The sequence below is a fragment of the Erpetoichthys calabaricus genome, chromosome 9, assembly GCF_900747795.2.
Source record: "Erpetoichthys calabaricus chromosome 9, fErpCal1.3, whole genome shotgun sequence".
Taxonomy (NCBI): Eukaryota; Metazoa; Chordata; class Cladistia; order Polypteriformes; family Polypteridae; genus Erpetoichthys; species Erpetoichthys calabaricus.
In genome coordinates this window covers 49,266,124-49,278,595 of record NC_041402.2, presented here as the reverse complement: position 1 = coordinate 49,278,595, position 12,472 = coordinate 49,266,124, and the positions used below count along the sequence as shown (strand labels likewise).

Genomic DNA, 12,472 nt, shown 5'->3' with positions numbered 1-12,472 from the left:
CAAGCCATTACCCACCACCCTAATCCTAACTGTAAAACATATGTGAGAGATGCAATATCTTCAAAAAAATTGAGGAAGAGAAAATAAGGGAAAAAATGTAAATAATTCCAACAAGTGGCAGCAACATGTAACAAAATTAGAAGTTTATGAGAAAGGGACTACAGCAGAGTCAAGAGTGTAAAAGTGGTCATCTCAGCATATAATTGCATGCAAGCAAAAAGAGTTCATCAGAACACACAAATTAATAGAAGGTTTAAATGATTTATTAAGAAGTGGCGACAGTGGTTTAATGTGGATGATAATCTAAACTGTTTCTTGCTTTACAACATTTAGACACATGTGGAGTGGAGTTAACATTAGCTAGAAAAGCAGTGAACAGATGTTTACTTGAGACTAAAATGTAATTAAATGTAAATCTCAGGATTCAGCCAAGTGCAGCAACTGCAAAGCAGCAAGCATAGTTGGTGAGGGGAGCAAAGAGGAAGCACCTGTAGGAGTATTAGAGACAGTCATCGTACAGGGCTGTATCTGTATAGGCTTTTATCTGTTGTAATGGAGAAACACGTAAAATAAAAAGATATTGTAAATCCTCTAAAAGACATAAAACCAGGTTAAAGCCTTACCTAGCCCGCCTAAAATAGGCCTCTCTCTAGGCAGCCTGACCTCCCAGGTCCACAGGCAGAATTAAATGGGGAACAGTTCAGATTATATCAAATGTCTCGAAATATATTGAAATACATCTTAAGGAAAACACATTGTAAAAAAAATCTTTGAGAAACAAGCCTACAAAGATTTTTTTAAAAATAAGAATTTATTTATATAACAAAAGAAGAACAAACAATGTCAAAAAGGCAAAATAAGGCAAAAGGACTTGCCTAAAACGGCCTATCCAGGTGAACAAGTCCAGATCTGTAAAACAAGAGTAAACTCCAAGAAGCCCCAGCAAAATGAATACTCACAACCAGTGTTTCCCAAACTCAGTCCTAGGGAACCCCTGTGGCTGCAGGTTTTTGTTCCAACCCGATTCCTAATCAGTAACAACACCTGATAGCACTGATCTCATTTAATTAACTGGTATTTTTTTTTCTTTTATTCGACATTCAGAAAAGCACAGCAGCAGGATTTTTACATTTATAAGACATTTAGAAATTTCTGCTTTTGCTGTAGATTTAAATGCTTAACTCTCTTTTGTTGATTTCATTATACTTTGCTCTTTCTCTGTGCAGTTTTTCCCCCTTCGTTGTATCTTAATAATGACAATTTAAAAACGAGCAGATCAGACACCCAGGCAAACAACACTGAATAATCAAAGTCTGCAACTACTTTAGAGTCAGACCCACTAATTAGTAAATGGATTAAACAATTAGAAGACCTAGAAAAGTAGAATAAAAATCAAGATGAAAGTACTGTTAAAAAGAAAAAATACATTATTCCTATATAACTGCTTGGTACATTTTAATATTTTTTTTTAGCAAACTTAGTTTTCTAATTTCTATATTGTTCCCTAAACACAGAACTTGGGAAATATCAGTTCACTTAATTAGCCCAGGAGTTCAATTAAAAACAGAAGCTGGTTGGAACAAAAACCTGCAGCCACAGGGGGTCCCCAAGACCGAGTTTGGGAAACACTGCTCACAACAAACAAGGCACGCTCCAACCTTCAGTGTACCACTGTAGGGTCCAGCTACAGGTTCAGAAACATAAAGACTGAGGACATTCTTTTAGTGAAGACTGTAGAGTGGCTCCACCTCCTGTGATTCCACTCACAAAACACAAGGCACGTCAAAAACAAACACAAGACAATAATAATAAATAAACCAACTCAGTTTGTCATATCACCCCCAAGAAAATGCAAGACTGGAATTGCTACCAAAGGAGGTTCAGGTACATATGAGTAAAGGGTCTGAGTATTTGTATCATTGTGATATTTCAGTTTTTAATTTTTAATACATTTGCAAAAATTTCCTAAAATCCTGTTTTCTCTTTATCATTCAGGAGGTATTCTTTGCTGGCTGATAAGGGAAAATGTTAATGTAAATGATTTTTGCATAAGGCTGCAACATAACAAAATGCGAAAAAAGTAAAAAACTACTTTCTGAAGGCACTGTAGATGATGGTATAGAAAGTGTAGGTCTAAAGTCTTGGGTGTAAAATCTGTTTGCTCTAATTTTATAGACTTCTATGGCTTTGCTTACTACATGGGAGAGGGCCAGACAGTTCATTACTGGGGTGTATGGGGTTTCAGACAATGAAAGATGCTTTCTTCATGCATTTCTAACACATTTGTATAGTATGCTATTGAAATTCATTCCAACCACTTCACTTGTATGTTAAAGTAAAAGTTATCACTAATTGTTAAACAGATGTTCATTTTCATGACCTGGTGCCCCCTTATTAGTGGCTGGTATAATATTTCTTCATAGTGAATTGGTGAAGAGATAACACTTTTTTCTTTTTTTTTTTTTTCAGCCCAATTGAGAGAGCGAATCCGTATGCTGGAACCTTTAAGAGCAATGCTGGTCACCCTTTCAGAACAATGTGATCAAAAAATATTGGCATTAAGGGAGGAAGAGAGGGGTGAGATGAATGCCTTGAAGCAGGAGAAATGCCAGCTGTTGAAATGCATTGAACAAATGAAGGAAGATAAACAAGCTCTTCAGACCCAAGTGAGTAATTGTTGTAAGCACTGCTGGGCTCAGAAAGGCTAAGGCACTGGACTGTAAACTAACGAGATGCGGCAGGAAGGGCAGGTCCAAGAGGCCGGACACCGGAAGTGACACCAGAGATGGTAGGGCCGTCAATCTTCCGGTCTGCAGAGGAAGAAAAAGAGAAGGCATTATACACAGTGCCAACCCTTTTCAGCCATAATTACCATCAACTGAGCCCTACAGCTGTCTCCCAAACACACACCCATGACACAGCTTCATATACTTGTTTCTAGATTCATAATGTCATAAAACTGAGTCTATGATTACAATGTAACTCTTGCAGTACTGGTCAGCTCAGCTTAAAAAGATTCAGCAAATAGTCTTTTTTAAAAGGATGAACAATTACTGATCATTAATTTATCCATCAATTCATTTACTGGCCATGTTTTTCCAAGAACAGGGTCATGGCAGAGCCAAAAATCTTTGTAATGAGGAAAACTACTATACCTTTAATATTATCCATCCAACTATTTCCTACCTCACAGGTTTGATGGTTGGAATAAACCAGAGCCAACAACCTTAAATAAAAAGCGGTAGTCAGTCCTAGAAAGGGTGCCAGCCCATCTCATGGGACAAAACCAAACTCACTCACACCAAAGAAACATTAGATTTGGTATTTACCTTGCACAATCCACGCAGAAAGACTGAGAGAAAATGCAAAGCAGGCAGAGACTTGGCTGGTATATCCCAGTGTGGTGGAGCAGCACCCAGCAATGCGACATTGTGTCATGTGCTTCATAGTAATAATAGATCATTCAACATATTGAGAGACTTTCAGTAATTGCAGTATATGATGGCGTAAAATGACAGGAAAATACTAAGAAAATGTTGTTTATTGAGTGCCAAAAAGTACCAATAAGTTTTTATAAATAACTAGGGGGCTCCACCCCCTGCTCGCTTCATTCACCCACCCCCCGGGTTTGGTTTACCGGATATGCAATTTTAAGAGATTGTTATTTTCATGGGAATTGTTACATATGCATTATTTTCACTTTTACTTTAAAACTTTAATAAAAACAATATTTGGAATTAACTTTTCTTCAAGATCGCATTGAATTTTGATTCCGTGCTTGGACTTACATCGTGACAACGCAACGTATAACTGTCTGTGAGTGAATATCGTTTCTTTCTCTCATAACTAAAACTACTTTTTCAAATGTTTGTCCATGGTCTTTCTTCTTCACTTAGTCATTGATGTGTCATCTAGTACATATAAAATTATTGTCCTGATAATATTTATAAGAGCTGAGAGCGCAGGAAGTGTGTCTGCCAAAAGCATTCACAAGGCCCGTCTCACGGGACTTCATACTGCGCCAGTATTTTTGGAATCTTTTAAATCCCACTGGCAACACAAATTAGATGATCTACAAATCTCCGACTTAAAGTTTAAATCCAAACAATATATTCAATCTGTTTTCGCTGTTCCATTATTTCACTGAGTAATAATTTCCGTTTGTTTGCGATCTTTACTATCCTTTTTTGAGACTTTCGAATTTTCGTACTTCCATTATCTCTAACCTACTCTGCATGTGTACCGTGCCAACATTCTACTTTGTCATCTACTCTTTGTCCTTTATTTCCGGCCCTGGGCATAAACTCCTCTCACAGTATGTATAAGTGTCTCTCTGAGAAAATCACGTCTCGTCTCCTTCCAAGATTTTTTTTTATAATTGAGAGATTTAAGGTGTCTGCAGAGGAACCCTCTTTACCATTAGATAGGTTTCATAAACATGGTGCAAAGCCAGAGAAAGTGTGCCCCCCAATTGATCACTGTAAGGCATGTTTTTGAGATGACCAGCATATTTTAGCTGGTAGACCAGAAGACATGTAGAAAGACAAATGACAGAACTGGTCCTTTAGGTGTTGCATACCAATTTATGCAAACTGACAGAGCAACTGTAGAATCTGAAAATCCAGCTGAATAGCTATTGGCCAAAGCAACACTTTACAGTATGTGTTCAGAAATTGGTATTTTAGTTAAAAGCATTTGGCTACATGTAACCAGCTCACAATAAAATAAAGGAGAAAATTCATTTTTCAGCATCAGATTAAAATCTACTTTACCTAATGCAAGTTGCACTTCTACAATGAGAAAAAAAAATTCTGCTAATGCAGCTCAAAGAACAGGTCACACCGAGATCTCTAAAGAAGTTTTGAAATCCATCTGTAGAAAGAGTAAGGCTGGATTCATAGCTATGTGCATGAAGAGATCTGAAGTAATGTATGTTTGTTTTTGTTCATTGAGATGCTTTAGGTTTATGCACTGTCATGAACTAATTCCACATGCATCAGCCTGTTATTTGTTGTTTAAGTAAAGATCAGGAGTCATTTATAGTGCTGTGCAATTTGTTGAGCCACGTGAGGTTGGTTGTAGTTGTTGTGGTAGTGCAGTGTCCCCACTGCTAGTTTGGATGGTAATGGTATACACAAACACACTCACTGAACAAATTCTTGGAACCACTATACTAATACTGGGTAGGATCTACTTTTGCTCTCAAAACGGCCTCAGTTCCTCATGGCATGGATTCCACAAGATTTTGAAAACACTCCATCGATATTCTTTTCCATGATTGCATTACGCTGTTTCTCCAGTACATTCTTACTGTGAACCTTCCCTTCTACCACATCCCAGAGGTATTCTTTTAGATTCAGATCTGGTGACTAGGAAGGCCACTGAAAAACACTGAACTCATTCTTACGTTCATGAAACCAGTTTGAGATGACTTTTGCTTTGTGACATGGCGCATCATCATGTTAGATGTAGCCATTAGAAGATGGGTAAATTGTGGCCATGAAGGGATGCACATGCTCAACAACGGTACTGAAATAGCTTTGTGGCATTCAAGCAATGATTGATCAGTATTAACGGGCCCAAAGTGTTTCAAGAAAACATTCCCCACTCCATTACACCATCACCACCAGCCTGGACTGTACACACAAAGGCAGGTTGGGTGCATGGATTCATACTGTTGGTGCCAAATTCTGACCTTATCATCTGTGTGTCACAGAGGAAATAAAGATTCATCAGATGAGGTTACGCTTTTCCAGTCTTCAGGTGTTCAGTTTTGGTGAGCCTGTGCCTACTGCAGTCTCACCTTTCTGTTTTTAGGTGACAGGAGTGGAACCTGACGTGTTCTTCTGCTGTTGTAGCCCATCTGTATAAAAGGTCGACTTGTTGTGCATTCTGAGATGTTTTTCTGCTCACCACAGTTGTACAGAGTGGTTATCTAGTGGTTGTGTTACCATAGCCTTTCTCAAACTGGTCTGCCTATTCTTCTCTGACTTCTCTCATAAACAAGGCGTTCCATCTGCAAAACAGCCGATTACTGTTTTTAGTTTTTCGCACCATTCTGATTAATCTGTACAGACTGTTGTATGTGAAAATACTAGGAGATCAGCAATTAAAATAATCAACCCTGCCAGTCTGACACCAGCAATTATGCCATTCTGTTTGATGTGAACATCAGTGGAAGCTCCAGAACTGCATCTGCATATAATGCGCTACCGTGGCTGTCCGTTTGTCTGTCCAGGATTTTAAATCACCTGTAGATCGCAAACCGTTTGACCTATTGACCTAAAATTTGGTACACATATGCAACGTGACGTCCACTATCTGCTTCCGTGATGATGATTGACCTCCAAGGTCAAACATCAACCCAACAAGGTCAAGGTCAAAACTCAAATAACCTGTATTCTGAAATTTGGTACACATATACTACGCTGAAACTCTGCACTACAGCTTTATATTAAAAGCGAAGAGTTTTGGAATTATTACTGTTTTTATTTTTATTTTATTTTATTGTAGAATCAACTCTCAGCAGTGGCCAGCAGGGCAGCCGTGCAGCGCATGCGTACAGGTGCCGTTCTCATTCCCTACCACCTTCACCGTCACTTCCCCTACCTCTTCATATCTTAAATCATTCTTGAGGGAGATTGAAGACTTAAGTGCCAGCTTAAGTGAAAAATTAAGGAAAACGTACTAAGTAATTGCAACACAAACACTGACTTAATCAGTTTTAACTTGAAAAGATGCCGAAGAAGAGAAGAAGTGGGCCGCTAGGGTGGAGAAAAGAAGAGCTGCTCAGGAAGCAGCAAGCGCATCAACCTCTGAGCAAACGAATGCTAAACAGAGACGGAGAAAGAGGATGAAAACTATGAATGTTCAAGTCAAATGTATTCCGTGCAGTGCGTCATTACTGGTATGATATATTTAGGAAGGGCATTCATTGAAATATCTTGTATGTATATATATTTAGAGATATATCTAAATATATTGTGCAAGATAAGCAAAAGGCATGCTCCTTGAGTGATTCTCAAACCAAAAATAATGCCAAAATGCCTAAAAACAATAGCAGATTATTTAAAAGAAAATAATGGGAAGGTATGTCATTTGTCAGATTTCTTCTGTTCTTGTATTCTTATAAACAAATGCTAGTCAAAGTACAAAATCATAACCAATACCTGACACCACTCTGGACTTTGCAAATACTGGGCTGCTGTCCCTAACTTTTTGTGGAATGACCTCTCCAATTGTCCATGTCTCCACAGTATACCCAAGCACCAAAGCTTTCCCTTTTACAAAGTGTTCCACTTCAGCACCTGGCATGTGCCTGATGATAACAAGGCTCTGGTTACCTGCAATCCTGTAATGAAAAAAAGTAGTTTCAAAAACAAGATGGATATGTTATTTCTCAGTTATTTCTTTATACAGCCCTTTCAGTTTAGATTTTGGAATCATATTAATCTAACAAATTTCTGTTAAAGTCTGAAGCTTTCGACTTGACAGGAAATGACTCCTTTATTGACTGAAAGTGGCCTGCTCAGTTGTCACATACGTGGCTGTTCTTGACGGTCAGATTTATGACCCTGAAGCTATTTTGTTTCCTGTTGAACACTTGAACAGGTGGCTAAGCTACAGGATGATCTTGCTGCTCAGTATCTACTGTACCGAGAAGAATGTGATGCCCGCAAGCTGTTAATCATGGAGATTAGTGACTTAAAGCACATGCAAGAGGAAGTAAAACACTCTCACAGAGAAGGTAATGTGGATGCTTTGCCAGCACTCTCACGAACAAGATGCCTTATGAATATTTATAATAAGCTTTTTTCCTGCTGCACAGCTCATTTAATTTTACTGTATTTTATTTTTTTTGAGTATTCATAACCTTTACAACAGTCTCGCCAAGTGTATTGTTACAAATTAGAACTATTTGTACAACCTTTAAATTTTGGGAGCATTCGCACTGAACACTTGTTGAAATTGTAAGATCCTGCACTGCTTTTAATGACTTGTGCTATTTAGATTATTAAAGGGATGAACAAATTATTAGATAGCTGCTGGACTCATCATGCTTCACTAATCATCATGGCTAGTAAGATATGTGCTTCACCTCTATCCTTCATCACTTATGTAGAGGAAACTATGGAGGATGCAGTCAAGTTGAAGTTAGCTCTGAAAGTCGCCCGGGAGGATTTGACTCGATTGCAGGTGGAGCTGAACCAGATGCGGGCAGATTATGGTGAGGTGGTTCCACGCCGGGATTTCGAAGCACTTGAGAGAGACTACAACATGGCAATAAAGAAGGTGTGCTGTAAATACTTATGTTTTTGAGATTGTGTGTAAATGTTTTTGATGTACAGTGTGCCTTTGAGAAATTTCATAGGCAGGTTCCTGTTTCTAAATACAGGTTTGTCACAATTGATGTGGTGTATTCCTAAAGGGTAAGTAAATTGTGACTCAATGGAAGAGTCCACTGATGTTATTGCTTTGACAATTCATAATTATGGTGTCAGGATCTTGTATACAAATAAAGGAGGGCTCTGTAGTGGCCAATACCCAAGCAGAGAGAGGGGGCATCAGCTGATTGGAGGCCAAATACAAATCTGTTGGGGCTACAGCTCTTCATTCTGTTCTTGCCATCTTGTATAACCTTACTAGGCTAAAATCTGTGCTTATCTTGCAATGAAAGTTCAGTTTAGTTTATTTCCGTATAGTGCTCTCGACTGAGTGCAGGCCAAGATCACTGTAACAAAGAAACACTTCTGAAAACCGGGCACAAGGTATCATTTAAATCCTGAATTTGGTACAATCTGTTGTAATGAGATTACAAGTTACATAAGCTGGTTTATGAAAAGTTTGCATTAAGCTTGACAATACGTACACAGAATACGTGTAAGGAAAATACTGGTTGGTGATAATGTATGTGTTTGGTTTTATTAATAATGCTAATTCTTCATGATTTTTAAAGTGAATATGGCTTGATGAGCATATTTGGGCTGAATGGCCTATTCTCACTCTTGTCTAAATGTGTCCTTATGTTCACACATAACACATCATGGCTAAATAAGACTGTAAGACTGGATTTTTATGCACTTTGTGGATGCTTTTTAGCAGCTCCTACAAACCTCGCATTAAACTATGATGCTAAGAAAAAGACCTTAAAGTTATTCAAAATCGCCGCTTAACTGTCAGAATCATTTTGTTCAGCATCACAACAATCACTTTGTACAGCCTGAGTAATAGTGATGGGCGACTGGCAAATGAATCGCTCTTATTGAACAAATCTTTTCTGTGAGTCGTTTGACAGTCCTGAGTGAACCGATTCACTTAGCTCACCTCTAGTACTTGGTGCCTGTGTGATGTCACCAGCGCTTTCATTGTTAAAATATATTACAGTTATTAGGCTTTTGTACAGTTTGTTTTGTAGAGTGCTCAATATATATATAAATAGAATAGCAGATATGAATGTGTTTTGTGTCTCATTGTACATTAACAGCATTCACATAAAACTGAACATTATAAAAATAAATAATTCCTAGCAATTATTTGCTGTTTCAAACTTTATGTTGTTCATATCAATGAGATGTTTCTACACCCGGTTTGGAGTCCACCTGTCATTCATGTCATTTGATTTTACCTGATTAGGAAAGACACACACCTCTCTGTAGACTGTCCCCAACTTGACGGTGTGTATCAGAACAAAAACCAAGCCATGAAGTTGAAGGAAATTACCTATTGAGCTTTAATAATAATAATAATAATACATTTTATTTATATAGCTCCACTTTGAGACACAGATGTGGGGAAGCTACATCTACAGAAAAAACACAGCAGTATTAAAGGTTCCTAAGAGCACAGTGACCTTCATAATTCTTAAATGGAAGAAGGTTGGAACAACCAAGGCTTTTCCTTAAACTGACCACCTGGCTAAACTGAGCAATAGTGGGATAGGGTTTAGTAAGAGAAGTGACCAAATCCTGACGGTCACTCTGGCTGAGCTCCAGAGAACCTGTGCATTGATGGGAACTTAACAGGACAACACCCATCACTGCAACATTCCCCTGATCAACGCATAATGACATGACGGCAAGACAGAAGCCTCTACTCAGTAAAAGACACATGGGAGCTTTCTTGGAGTTTGCACCTAAAAGACTCTCAGACTGCGAGAAACAAGATAAGTGTTGTGTCCCGAGGTAGGCAGTGCTCATCATCTGCACAATACAATTCTAACGGTGAAGAATGGTGGAGGCAGCATCATATTGTGGGGATGTTTTTCAGCAGAAGGGACTGGGAGACTCATCAGGGTTGTGGGAAAGTTGAACGGAGCAAAGTACAGAGATGTGCTTAACAAAATCCTGCCAGTGTGCCTTTGACCTCAGACTGGGCTGAACATTCAAATTCCCAAAGGACAATGGGCCTAAGCACAAAGCAAAGATATCAAAGGAGTGGCTTAGGGACATCTGTCTCTCTCTCTATCTATCTAAGTGGTACCAACAACAGATCTCCACTAGTGTGAAATGGTGAGGCAGCTGTGCCGGTGTGCAGTCTGTGGTGGTGCAGCAGGGGGGCTCGCCTGTTTTTGTTTTGCCACTCTGGGCTGTTGAGTGTTGTTTAATGGGAGGAAAAATTAATTTAAATGATTTTTTCATAAGGAAACGACATGACAAAATGTGAATATGTCTGAATACTTTCCAAATCCACTGTATGGTTGTGATTTTTCCAAAGAGAGGCGCCCCTTACCCCTAAAAATCTTCCTGTCACTGTCCCTGATGAATCAATTGATTCATTTAAGCAAGTAGTATGGAGGAATCAAATCAGTAAAGTGAATCTTAGCGTCAAGCACTGCTAAGTAACACAGATTATGACAGACGCCATTTCTTAAATTCAGATGCTCTTTTCTTTCATATTCTCACATTCATTTCAGTGTATTTGCCCCAATCTGTGTTTGCTGTAACTAATCTGCTGTCAGATACAAATGTATGTTGCTGCTAACTTGAACAATTCCATTTTTTAAAATATATTCAGTATACTACTTGTCTGTTTTCACTTCAGACACATTTGTCTGGCAACCCAGGGAGGACTTTTAAAGATTTTTCACTGAATTCTTTCGGTTGTGCCTTTCTTCTTTCACAGACTGAAACTGCAGAGAAAGATTTTATGCTAACCAAGCAGGAGCTTGACACATTACTGGCTGTTCATAAGCAAGTTCTGCATGAAAAAGATCAGTTTAAAGCTGAGCTTGAGCGACTTCAAGGCACTTTAACCCCAAGACCAAACTGGAGCAAATGCGCAAGTATGAAGGTTTAAGATGCTGTCAGCACCCAAATGATGGGCTCCATTACCCTGAATTAACACTAGCAGATCTCTTCTTTTTTCTGCTCATGTGAATGTAAACTTATTTAAATGTCTTTTCCTCAAATAGATGTCATTCCTGGCGGTGTCAAACACTGGAGTTCGATTTCAGAAGGTAGGACAAGTGACCAGTTACTGGACGTGCTGTTGGGCGAGATTGAAGGAAGGAAAGGCAAAGAGGAGGACTTATTCATTGGACTGGTTTGTACAACACAGGGGAATATACAGGCAATCTTTTCCTTTGTGGGTTTTCTTAAGTTTTACCTTTGTCCATTCAGGAGATGTTTGGAGACTAAAGTCTATCCCACTAGTATTGGCCACAAGACAGAAATGACTCCTGGATTGACTCCAGGCCTGTCACCAGGCCAACTCACACATGCATTCAAGCTCACTTGAGCAGGAACAACCAGGCACTCCCAAACAGTTTAACACGTACAAGCACCTCACCGATCAGGTACTCTATGTTCAAACACAGCACCTGCCTATTGGAGGTGAGGGATTAGCATTTCTCCTTGTGGCCGTGTGGACATTCAGGCTCTAGTTTTTTGGCATGTGAACAATGACATTTTTCCTTGAATGTCTTCCCTGAACACTGACAAGAATACAATAGCAACACAGACACACACACACCACAAAAATACATAAATCTACATAGGATGCAACATTATATATACTGCATATATAGAAGCATAAAGTCAAAGCTACACAGGAATCACTTAAAAACTACAATGTTAATGTGCTAGAATGGCCGAGACAGAGTCCAGATCTCAATCCAGTTGTGGACTTGTGGCTGGACTTGAAGAAGGCTGCTCACTCAGGATCCCCATGCAACCTGACAGAACTTGAGCAGTTTGGCAAAGACGATTGGAGGAAAAATGGCAGGGTGCAGATGTGGAAAGCTGATAGAGGCCCGTGTACACAGACTCAAAGCTGCCAAAGTATATCTACTAAATACTGACTTGTGAAATCAATTATTTTTTTTTTATATTTTGAACTAGTTTATACAACTTTCCAGTGATCTGTTTTCACTTTGACATTAAAGAGTCTTTTCCTAGTTTCCAATGTCAAAAAAGCTAAATCAAACACTCTGATTCAATATTTTATAACAGTAAATGTAAAAGCTTCCAAGTGG

General features: G+C 38.8%; 1 protein-coding gene across 1 annotated transcript in view; it reads left to right on the top strand.

Moving 5' to 3' along the window:
* tsnaxip1 (translin-associated factor X interacting protein 1) overlaps positions 1-12,472 on the top strand; it is a 52,685-nt gene that overhangs the window by 23,410 nt on the left and 16,803 nt on the right. Inside the window, exons 6-10 of the mRNA XM_028809624.2 lie at positions 2,470-2,666; positions 7,612-7,747; positions 8,123-8,292; positions 11,122-11,281; positions 11,411-11,541. Of these exons, the coding sequence (XP_028665457.2) occupies positions 2,470-2,666; positions 7,612-7,747; positions 8,123-8,292; positions 11,122-11,281; positions 11,411-11,541 (794 nt within the window). The remainder of the gene's footprint in view (positions 1-2,469; positions 2,667-7,611; positions 7,748-8,122; positions 8,293-11,121; positions 11,282-11,410; positions 11,542-12,472) is intronic.